The following is a 12,226-nucleotide window of genomic DNA, read 5'->3' as shown; positions in this document are numbered from 1 at the left end:
TTCAGTTACACTTAAACATTGATAAATTGTTTAATTGTAAAATTCTGTTTAAGAAGCAGAAAAAGAGAAATCATAGTGTCAAGACTCCTAATCTATGCATAAAACGATAAAAGGAAAAGAGTAAAATAATTTTCAAGAGCTATTTCTAGTTTCTCAGAGGAAAATAAGTTGTTATAGAATCCTATATAACAGTGGTTCTCAACCTGTGGGTCGCCAACCTGTGGGTCGCAACCCCTTTGAGGGTCGAACGACCCTTTCACGGGGGTTGCCTAAGACCATCAAAAAACACATATATAATTGCATATTGTTTTTGTGATTAATCACTATGCTTTAATTATGTTCAATTTGTAACAATGAAAATACATCCTGCATATCAGATATTTATATTACGATTCATAACAGTAGCAAAATTACAGTTATGAAGTAGCAACAACAATAATTTTATGTTTGGGGGTCACCACAACATGAGGAACTGTATTAAAGGGTCGTGGTATTAAGAAGGTTGAGAACCACTGCTATATAATAAAAGTCTAATATGCTAAGTGTCCGACTGTTTGACTGTTCGACCAACCTTTTGACCAGTAGCTATGATGTGCACTGACCACCAGAGGGAAGATACTCTAACCAGTAGCTTAGCTTGCTGCTGGGGTCTGGCTGATAGGGACTGGGAGAGATGGGCTGGACACGCCCTGGAGCCCTCCCATGGTTCCTCCCCGGCTGGCAGGCCCCAATCGGCCCCAATTGGGACTGGCCGGACACACCCTGCATGAATTCATGTACCAGGCCTCTAGTTTATAAAAATTATGAACTATTATTATCTCATCCTCTTGAATAAGTATTCTCTTGTATTATCTAATGAACAAGCAAATATATAAAATACCCTAACTTTTGAAACTCTGTTAAAATACATTCTCAATATAAGTTATATTTTAAGAAATTCCTAACGTTCAAAATTCCTAACATTGGAATTTTCTGTGGGATCTTGTCTACTCTTGGATGTCTTACTTTCAGGTTGAACTCCGGATCAAATATATCTGAAGTGTCAATGGATAACTGAGCTTCACCATTCTCGTCTGTGGTGTAATTTCCTATAAATTTGTCATTGAGCTCCAATTGCAATAGTTTGTTCACCATCGGGACATTATTAGGACCAGAAAATTTAAGCTGTACAAAAAAAAGAGAGAGAAAAGCATTGATTTTCCAAATTCAAAATGTCACATCTCTACTGAGAAGAAATGTTCTATTCATAAATGTAATCATTTATTGTAACTTTCTTAAATTCTGACAGATGTTCCATTAAGTACATATATAATATGGAAACAGCTATACTTTTATCTATCATTTTCTTTTAGCCTAGGACTTTTCCCAGTATGTCAGATGTAGTAATGTTGCAATGTGTTATGAAAGTAGGAAAAACATGTTCAGAAAATTTCAAAGGGCAATCTATGGTACAAGAAAGTGAAATGAGAACATATACTTTTAGTCAAACCTACTGTGCCAAAAAAAGGAATTCCTCTTCTATAGAAAGGGTCTGTGTTCTCAAAGTTCACTGTCCCAAGAAATGAAGAGATAGAAACAGGAGCTTTTTCACTGATCTGCACACCTGTAACAAATGAAAAATACTGTCAAGGAAGATGAATCAATTGATGTGGAATCTTATAAATTTCTCACTAACTTTTGCACCTGTGACGTTCCCAGTTGTATTAGATCAGAGATTGACAAATTTATCTTGTAAAGGATCTGACAGTGATTATTTTAAGCTTTTGGACCACACGGTCTCTGTCACAACTGCTCAACTTTGTTGCTGTAGCTCTTAAGTAAGGCAAGCAAACTATTCCAAGTTGAGTGTTGCATTTACATAATACTTTTATTTTAAATATTATTAGAAAAACCTTATTCAGAAGCAACCTTCAAGTTGACCTATTGGCAAATGTAGTCCACTTTACTCTATTGAGCAATTAATGATCTGTAGTTGGTGAGCGTTACTAACTCAATAAACTTCTTTCTGGTAAGCTGCGTATGTCCTCAGGTTGCCAATAAAATACAACCATTACCTGTCCCGGTTTCTGTCACAGTTACAGTGATATGAAATAACATGGAAAATCCAGAACGGTAGAGTTGGAAGGCTTTTGTATTTACAATTTGAGAAACACAACCATTTTCCAACTGAAAAATAAAGAGAAGATACAAAGAAAAAGTTAGGGATCCAAAAGTCTTTAAAGAATATAGAATTTCAGCACAGATACTTATCTCCCTCCACCACCCAATGGCTCCATCTCACAAGCTTGTTGACATGACTACAGAATTACCAAAGATGTGGGGAGGTAGTTTTCAGCACCAATTAAAACAAAGTAAGGAGCTATTGTATATTTTACAGATGTCAGGGTTATTCTCCTGGAAACAATGTGGAAGGGAACAAGTTAAAAAATAATCTGGTGAACAAAATAGGAACAGACTGACAGATCTCAGAGGGGAATGGGGTAGAGAGGAGACTGGATAAAAGAAGGTGAAGAATTAGTCAAAGAACATATATGCGTAGCCTATGGACACTGACAACAGTGTGGTGAAGGCTGGTGGGGCGGACAGAGGGAGTTGGGGAGAGGGAGTGGGGAGAGGGAGGGAGAGTGAAGGTGGGCAAAGAGGAGGAAAATGGGGGACATTTTTAATAGTGTCAACAATAACAAATTTTGAAAAGATAAGCATAGAACTGAATGATATTTAAAAAAATGAACTTCAAATCTAAAGTAATAAATGCAGATACTCTGAATTGCAGATGTTTGCAAATGACCTTTTTTTCATAAAAACAGTTCTAGGTTGCATGGGGAATACTATGACTATGAAGGATTCATTTATTTAAAGGATAACTAATGATTCTCCAAAGAACGATCAGGGAGGTCACCTAGACAAAATATTATAACACAAGGGAGCCAATCACAGCTTTCAATTCTAAAAATGTATTATTCTATAGGTGGGTAACAATTTACATAGCCTAGAGAATAAGAGACTATTGTTAAACATTGCATTTTCTTTCTCATTCTTTACCTTACCTACCTGCAACCTCTATTATTCACAAGATGAAAAGTGTTATATCCCTTTTATAAATGAAATCAAAGAAAGAATAATAATAAATTGAACTTTTTTGAAATAAAGATTATGAACTGTACCTGCACAATAAAATGTTCACGAATTTCATTGTTGTCTCTTTCACAATCTCCAAAGGAAAAATATTCTCTGCACACCTTGATTTGGGCTTTTCCTTGCACAGGTTGGCCAAAGGTGTACCTAGTAGGAGAAGTTGTATTGGTAATTATTAATGAACAAAACAATGGTAATATTTTATGGTCTTCTTCAGAAATTACATATGAAATCTCTAAACTATGACTACTTCAATGACCAAATTCTATTTGGAATTCTCACTTCTTGGTGATATCATCCCCACAGAATTTAGGTTAAATTAGGTATTTGATCAGGCAGCAGGATTCAGCTGCTTTTTAAATAAAACTCAAGATAATGTAGACTCTAAAATTTCAGTTAATAGGATTTAATGATTAGGTTTAGTCTTTAAAATTATATTTTAATCTGATAGAAATATAAAAATTGTTTGCATCACTTTTTTTTTCTTTAGCAGAAAATATATCCCTAAACTAAATATGCTTTGACCAAAAGTATAGTGTCTTTAAGGGGTGGGGTTAAATACATATCTCATTTTCTACTAAAACACACAAAAAACATCAATACAAGTTCTTTAAAAGTTTAACCAAAGACAAATACAGTTAATTTGAGTTTTGTTTTGGTTTTGTTAGTTGAGAATTAGGTCCACTAAGATTCTGAAACACAGATAACAAATGTGAAATTAGCATATGGCAAAACTCAATGTAATAAAATTGATGAATTAGAATATATTTTTCTAATTGGTGGATCTAGTATATATCCAGTGTGTACATTATGATATCTTATTCATTTTTCTCGGGGACTCTGAGATGTAGGTATATTATCTCATTTTATAGATTAATATACTGAGATCAAGTAACACTTTCCCACATTATAACTGATGAGATTAAAATTCAAACTCAGATCTTCCTCAATCCACAGTCCATTTTCTTTCCATTCCACTAATTTATTTCTCTCTATTTAAAAATCCTTAATGCTTCTGAGATTTTGACTCAATTCAAATAATTAAAATCCTCTGTCAGACCCTGTCAGCATGACTCAGTGGTTGAGCGTCAACCTATGAACCAGGAGGATTCAATTCTGTGGTCAGGGCACATGTCCAGGTTGCAGGCTCAATCTTCAGTGTGGAACTTGCAGGAGGCAGCCAATAAATGATTCTCTCCCATCATCGATGTTTCTATCTCTCTCTCTTTCTCTCCATTACTCTCTGAAATCAATAAAAACTATTTTAAAAAAATCCTCTGTCAGCTCTAAATATTAGTTACATGTGAGAAGCAAGGTTAAGTTCTACCTGAAATAACTTATTTCTTCTTACTGTCTTTTATTTATGAAGTACAATTCTTAATGTAGTGCTAGTGGCCTGGTGCACAGATTTGTGCCCATTGAAAGGAAATTAATTAGAAGAAATAACACGATATAACAACAACAAAGACATGATATAAAAACAAAAAAACATGATATAAAAACAACATTGATAAAAACAATGGCTGATAAACTGATTAAACTTATTCTAATATCTTCTTGTATACCACATGAAGAGTAAAAATATTTTCAGAGTGCTTGACTAATTTCCCTTGTGATGAAGTATTGGCAACTTTAACTTCACACGCTCTTCGAACTCTAAAAAAAGCAAGATATAACTGACCATGCTTGAAAATTGGTTCAGGTAGGAATATTCCTACTCTGTCTAGATTGGCACCAGTGAGAGCTTTATATGTATTGCGCATGCGCAAGTCAACGCTTATTTTTAAATTGCCAGTGTGCATCATATGTACCGGCCGGCCAGCTGGCCGGCTGGTTGGACAGATGGATGGTTGGTCACTTAGCCATATATATATACACATATATAATCTGTAGGCTAACATATGTCCTTGAAATATGTAGTTTAAATTTTCATACAGGTCAAAATAAACATTCTCTCTTCGTTTTTGACTTAAAAGCTTTTGCTGGATATTACTTCAGTTTACTAATATGCCTGTGAGCAAGTTTTCTTCCTTCTTAAAAATTCAACTTATCTCTGAAGTTTTTGACTAAAATAATCTAATTTCCTTCTTTTTTTCTTTATTGGTTCCAAGCTTAGTCCCAGGGAATACTAAAGAAACAATGCACAGACACAGTTATACAACTTGAGGTAAGCAACTGACTCACTGATGTTAACTTCTAGACATAGCCTGCCCTGAAATAACCTTGTAGCATCCACAGCTCCTATCTCAATTTCCTGGTCCTGTTGCAGGATATTATTATTGCTAATACTAAAGTACTATTTAATGTCAAATCTAAGTAGAATTTAGCATAAAAGAAGTTTCAAAATGTTCCAATTCCATATCAATATTTAGCTTAGCAAGTCTTTTATGTAGGTGATACTTGATAAATATGTTGGTTCTTCTGGTATGTGTTATTAGCATGCAATTGGGCAGATAAATTATAGTTGTTAATCCCACTGACAATTTTGGTTTTGTGTAGGGTTTTTAAGTGAAGCCAATTTAGGTTCCTGGATTTCTTCAAGCTTAAGTTGATTATCCTGTTATCTTTTAACACAGATAGTCTATGATCTTTTATATATTACATTTATGAAATTCTGGCATATGTTCAGCTACTCTTTTTGAAACTCAAAAAGTATTATGTTTCTTTTTCTAGAGTCCAATGAACATTTTAAATAATATAAAAAAGCTAAAAACTTTTTTCAAGATTCTTTGTGGCATCCACGAGCACTACCCTAACTTGTTTATTAGATAGTTAATAAACTAAGATTTACCCAATGTATCTTTAATATACTGCTTAAAATATTCAAAGGCAAGTAATTTGCATGTCATCAATTAAACAGTGTTTAAATATGTGGAAATATTAATATTTTAAATTTTGTTACATAAAGTACAACAGAGTTTTTAGTTAAGAGTGTAGTTCTGAAGTCAGATAATGTAGGCCTAAACCCAAGTTCTGCCATCAAAAAAGCTCCATTAATGTTGATAAGTTATTTCAATTCTCTGTGACTTATAATCTTTCAATATAAAATAAAAATGATAATAGCGTCTATCTCATAGCATGGTGGTAAGAATATAATAAATGCAATGCTTAGCACAGTAATTGGCACTCACTAAATAGTATCTATTTTTAATTATTTTTTAGAAATTTGAGAAAATACATTACACTTTTTAAAAAGGTGCATATAATTAGAAATAATTTTCCAAAAGTAAAATAAAAATTTCTCACATCACATAGAAATCTTTTTTACATTAAAATTATTTAAATTAACTCAAATAAATTGATAAAGTGCCTTCTTTTTCACCAACACATTTCAAAAGTTTATGTTCTTTTTTAAAAAATTGAAAACTCCAAAGATAATGAAGATTCAATGAGACAGGCAGTGTTGGAATTGTACATTGGCACAATATATTGAGAGCATTATGGCAATCAAAAGACTAAAAGAATGTTACACATTTCATTTTGGTAATTCCTATTCTTGAAATATTTCTTAAGTAATTTTTAGTTCAGAAGCTACTTCTTATACACTTACTGGTATACACAAAGACATATGCTATAACACTATTAATTATTAGAAAAAACAAATGGAACAGCCTACATGTTATATAATAAAAGTGGTTAAGTAAATTTGGTATAGCCATAGAGTCATTTATGTAGCAAGAAACTAGAATTCATGAAAATATTGGCATACATGGGAACATGTTTCTTAATTATAGTGGGTAGAAAAGTATGATTGCAATTATAGAAACTTCATGAAAGATTATGGAAAAATAAATCCCAGTATCAGTGACATTAGTGGAATTAATTATAGGTAATTTCTTATGTTTTTCTTTATATTTTTAAAATCTCTTATAATGGCAATTCATTACTTGTCTGATAATTTTAACATAAGCATACAAATAATTAAAGTTACATGCTTAATTTCATTTCTCCTTCTCTCTGAGCCTTGCATTGACATGTGATGTCAAATATCCTGAATAAATACTTACTTAGCACATGCATCCACTTGGAATTCCTCATCTGAAATAGTTACTGTTTGTGGTACATTGACTTTTACTTCAAACTTAGGCAGCACTGGAAACAAAGAGAAATATAGTTCAGCCCCTACAAATACTGGAGAGCAAAATTTATTACAATTACGTAGCTAGGTATGGTTCTATGCACCATATTTTCCTCTGTGTATATCTGTATAGAGACCATTTCAATTGCCCCAAATTCTGTGTTGCACCAGTAAGTGATGGTGTCTCATTAATGATTAATTATTTCCCTTTCCTTTCTCTTCTCTATTTTCATAACTTTATATTTATTTGTTGTAATACTTCCCAGAAGATTGTGTAGATTTTATAAAATGAGATATTTCTTACGAAGTAAAGGCAGGGGTCAGAAAAAAGGATGAAGGCAAGGAGTGAGGAGCAAGAAAGATAATAAAGCAGAAAAGGCCAAGAAAGGAAGATGGGAGAACACCAAACAAAGCTTCACCTACTTTTTCTAATTCTAACATAAAAGCTACTTTGTCGAGTCCTCTGAAAGCTTAATTTATATAGAACAACTATAAGTAGCAATTGTTACCATATCTATTAACGGTAAATGGGTGTGTCAATGTCTTTCCTGATGCCCTATTCACAATGATAGAGTATTCGCCAAACATTGGTTCTGAAATCAATCTGAATGAGAGTTGGGTAATATTTTGAAAAGGAGCCACATTTTTCCATTGAAAAACCCCATTGTTTTGAGGATCCTAGAAAATAAAGAAGAAATAAAAACAGAGGTCATATAAGAGTATTATCTTTTCCTTCTTCATTTGGGTACTTTCTGTAATTATGGGAAGTAAAGAAAGCTTTTTCATTGTATTGAACTAACGAGAGGCTTCAACTACATTTAGATACCATACTGCACAATATCAAAGATCTGAATTAGTAGAAAGAGACTCCATTAACTTTTTCCTGAAAACCAAAATTCTATTTTATAATAATGAAATCACCTTCTTAGCTAATTTCTAAATCTGTAGGTGTATATGCTTTCTATTTCCTTAAAATAACATATGGCTAAATTAGGATTAAGAAGGGCCAGCAGCCAAAATTAAGCAATTTTAAACATAAAACTCCTTTAAAAAGAGCTCAATCTTTTCTTTTCCTTGAAAACTTAAGTTACTGCACTTGCCACACAGACTTATACTAAAAGCGGCAGCCCTTTGTTTAGTTCTTCATCTGATGTCCTATATTGTGTGTATAAAGATTTTCTCCTCCGCTATTTCAGTTACCTTAACTTGTAACTATGCATAATGAAAACTAGACACAAATCACTATTTATCTGAATATTTAAAATAATAGAAATGAAAAAAAGATTTCTTACCTGAAGTGTGATTAAAGGATACTGCAAGAGGAAACAAAAAGTAGGTTAATATTGTAATAGTGCACTGTTTTTTGGCCACATATTGCATTTATAAAGACTATTTGACTTAATTTAGATATTGAGACTTTGCTCTCGTTTTCACAGAGGGCAAATGTTTCATGCAGCCCATTCTTACATGATGAAAAGTCTTAAAGAAATAGAAATTAACTCATGACAAATGAAAGTTTTATGTTTAAATTTGAGGTTTAGCAATGAAACTATACCTATATAGTTCTCTATGTTAGAATCTATTTTCACACTTATGAAAAACTTCCTGATGACACTTTCCATAGCAATAGATTTGTTTAACTTCCTTAAATTTCAGTGTATCATTAGAAATTATTGAACTTACCAACTCCTCAACAGGTTTGAACTTGGTATTCAGTGTCACAATACGAATTTGAACTAAAAAAGAGGGGCAGGGGGCAATATTTTTTCTGTTATTTCTCTCCTAGGTATAGTTGTTTACAAATAGACAGAAATACATTGCCTTCCTATCATAGAATACTGCTCTCCCTTCTCCCCTAGCTCTGATTTGATCCTATCTTATTGCTCCATTGTAATTCCTCTGCTGATGACGCTGGTTGCTGCTAAAGCTGACACTAGCTACTGCCACCACCGGAATTTGTGGCAGAATGAGTCATAGAAGGAAAAATGTGAAATATGTATGGTAGGAGTTAAACATAATTTTTCTGGGAAAAATGTATTGATGTTAACAAACATTACAGTATATTAATTTGAGCAGAATTCTAGAAAACCATCTTAGCTATTTTTTTACACAGGCCTGTCCATCATAGCATTTTAGTAACTCCAGAGAGAGAATATAATGCAGCAAAAAATCTCACTATATAAATTCTGTTTCAATTCTTTTATTTCTTTTCAATAAATCAAACAAAATCTATAGTTGCTCTCATTTAACCTTCTATTTTACATCTCTAAGATCAGAATTTGCTTGGCAAAGGCCAATAAATCATTAACAAAGTCAAGACAAAACCAAATTCTTTTGAGTCCTTGGTTAGTGTTCTTTATGCTATCTTCTACTTACAATAACAAAGAAAATAGAAGGGCTTTGCTTTGGTTTTCAGATTTATGATTACTTCTACTGAAATGGATAATAATAGTAGTGATAATAAATGTCATTTATGGAGTCTTTACTGTGTACTAGGTACTGCTTTACACTGACGATCTGATTTTATCCTCACAATATTTGTATAAGTGAGATATTTTGATTATCTTCATTCTACAGATTTAAAAAGTTGAGTCTAAATAGAGATTTAACCGGCTTACCCAAATGGTAAATTATGGAGCAACAATTCAAACCAAATAATTTTGTTCTACATCCCATGCTTGTAACCATTGTTTTATGTATGCCTGTCACTAGAATTTGTACAAAGTAAAAGTGGCATGCAAAATTTTAAGAAGCAAAGCATTCAATTACTGGAGCTTGAAGGAATTATTGTATAATTGACCTACTCAACCAGTAAAAATTCTAGAGATCCATGATTCTATAACATTAAGGATACTTTTAAGACTAAAATTCCTATGTTTGGGTTGCCCTAAATTTGAAGAATGTGCTCATAAGGTCAAGGGTACAAAGGAAACGTGAATATTGACTTACCATTCTCTCCAGGTTTGTAGATGGGTTTATCTGTCTGCACGAAGGTTACTGTCTCTTCTGAAACGAGTGCTACGGACCGCCTCTCAAAGATTTCAATAGTATCGCCCTTAGCCAACAATGTCACAAAAGCTAACTGTTCAGAGAACTTTTGAGAAACCTGTTTATGTTAAAGAACAGAGAATGGGGCAATTATTTGTAGACATTAAAAAGGTGAACAGTGTCTTAATTTGGGTTCTCAGTCTGAGAGCATTTTAAGCTCATTATTTCTTAATGAGAGACTGTGATTACTTGTTTTAATTTCTTTATTTTTTTAGTATGAAAACAGTTCTTAATAAACTTCTTTTTATGTCTTCTTGCCTTCTATTTTTTTGTTGCCCCAAATTCCAATTCTGCTTCCCTTTACCTAGATTCTGTTTTCTCATATTGTTGAACAACTCTATCAAAAAGCAGTAAATACATTTAATCATTCCATATAATAGAAAACAGCAATATCTCACACATTTTTTGCCTATGTTAATTTTCATTTTGTTTATTGCCTCAGAAATTCTCTTGTTTTATTCCCTAGCTTCCATAAGTCATCTGAAATCAAGATTTGTTATCCCTCTAAAATGAAATTTTAAATAATAATTTCATGTTCCCATTCAAAGTTCTGAAATGGCAAATTCAGTGCCTCACCTGGAAATCTGCACAAGCATAGAAGTTCTCCTCCTCCACAGGCTGGTCAAAAATAATGACATTGACTTCATCATACTCTAGGACAATACTCAAGGATACAGACTCATTAAGGTTTAAAAGGTGGATACAGGCTTTTTCTGTAGAGTGACTCTGAATCACAGAGGAGACCCATAGAATATATTGCCTAGGTAGGAGAAATGCAGAACACGCATAAAAGGCAACGTTAGCTTATTGAAATGGCCCTGAAATATACACATCTTTCATTACAATGAATGCTAAGTATACAGAGAGAGGTATCTTAAAAAATATATCAATTCCATTTATACACTTGTTTAAAAATTTATAAGGCAAACCAGCACTCAGTCTCAGAAGTGGTAAAGTATCAAATGCTAACACAGAACAGGTTTAATGAGGTCTCCGCTAGTACTTTAATATGAATAGAGAGTATAATATTCCCTTACGGTTCTGAAGCCACAGCAACAGTAAAATGAAGCCAAAGGGTGCTCAGAAGCAGGGTGAGCACCATTTTATCCCAATGCCCGAACAAGAAAGAGTTCACTATAACTATTATCTCTGTCTCTTTGTCTCTGTTTTTCTCTTATTAGAAGACAGCTCCCTCAACTCTCCACTGTCTTTCCTTCCTTCTACACTGCCTCTCTCTGTATAGTGTTGCTTTTATAGCCACACAATGAAGGATCAATTACTTTTTTTGGAGCAAGTATCATAAGAACCATCAATCACACTTAGATCACCTTTCCCATTATTTTCCATGGGGGTTGTTACTTAATATACGACTTCCTTCTTAAATTCACCCATGCTGCTGTTTTTGGAATTAGCTGTAGAGGCTGAACAGGAAGAAAGAGGAAAACAAAGAAAGCAGTTGTGTGACACTTAGGAGTTCATTAGTTTAATTTATTATCTTGCTCACAGGGCTGACCGCAGTACCAAAAGCATTAATTTGTAGGAATTAGCACATGAAAGAAAACTGCCCCTTTAAGGAGATGTGGTTAGGACAATTCCCGAAAGGTAAAATTTCCAGGCTTCTGAGAGAAGTAGCATATCTGATGTTGCCAAAACCCAGATACAAATAGATATCTCAATGAAGACTCATTTTACAGATAATTGAAACTGTTAAGTCATGCTTTTATAATTTCATAATACAGAATACAGCATTTAAATGTTGCTATGAATTCAGAATTTACTATGATTTTCTTTTTTGTACAATGTTCAATATCCTTTTGTACCTTAAATATAAGAAAAAAAAAGAAAGAAAATGTGTTGAATATGTGTGCATGCATACACACATACTAGTCACTTTTGGTAGAAAAGAAAAAGATTTAACATAATTTTGATTGTAAACCATTTCTACCAGGAAAATGAGCCACACCA

At 33.0% G+C, this 12,226-nt stretch overlaps 1 protein-coding gene across 1 annotated transcript in view; it reads right to left on the bottom strand.

Annotated features, from left to right (window-relative positions):
- Positions 1-11,445, bottom strand: part of LOC118650730 (ovostatin homolog 2-like) — a 38,323-nt gene extending 26,878 nt beyond the window's left edge. The window contains exons 1-11 of the mRNA XM_036299029.1: positions 11,299-11,445; positions 10,838-11,021; positions 10,163-10,319; positions 8,897-8,949; positions 8,506-8,526; positions 7,723-7,891; positions 7,143-7,227; positions 3,165-3,282; positions 2,055-2,166; positions 1,494-1,603; positions 1,006-1,164 (exon numbers count right to left, since the gene is read on the bottom strand). Of these exons, the coding sequence (XP_036154922.1) occupies positions 1,006-1,164; positions 1,494-1,603; positions 2,055-2,166; positions 3,165-3,282; positions 7,143-7,227; positions 7,723-7,891; positions 8,506-8,526; positions 8,897-8,949; positions 10,163-10,319; positions 10,838-11,021; positions 11,299-11,363 (1,233 nt within the window). The 5' untranslated portion in view covers positions 11,364-11,445. The remainder of the gene's footprint in view (positions 1-1,005; positions 1,165-1,493; positions 1,604-2,054; positions 2,167-3,164; positions 3,283-7,142; positions 7,228-7,722; positions 7,892-8,505; positions 8,527-8,896; positions 8,950-10,162; positions 10,320-10,837; positions 11,022-11,298) is intronic.
- Positions 11,446-12,226: the final 781 nt, after the last annotated feature.

Source organism: Myotis myotis, unplaced genomic scaffold (assembly GCF_014108235.1).
Source record: "Myotis myotis isolate mMyoMyo1 unplaced genomic scaffold, mMyoMyo1.p scaffold_m19_p_3, whole genome shotgun sequence".
Taxonomy (NCBI): Eukaryota; Metazoa; Chordata; class Mammalia; order Chiroptera; family Vespertilionidae; genus Myotis; species Myotis myotis.
The sequence above is the reverse complement of the archived record's forward strand: the minus strand, read 5'-3'. Positions and strand labels throughout refer to the sequence as shown.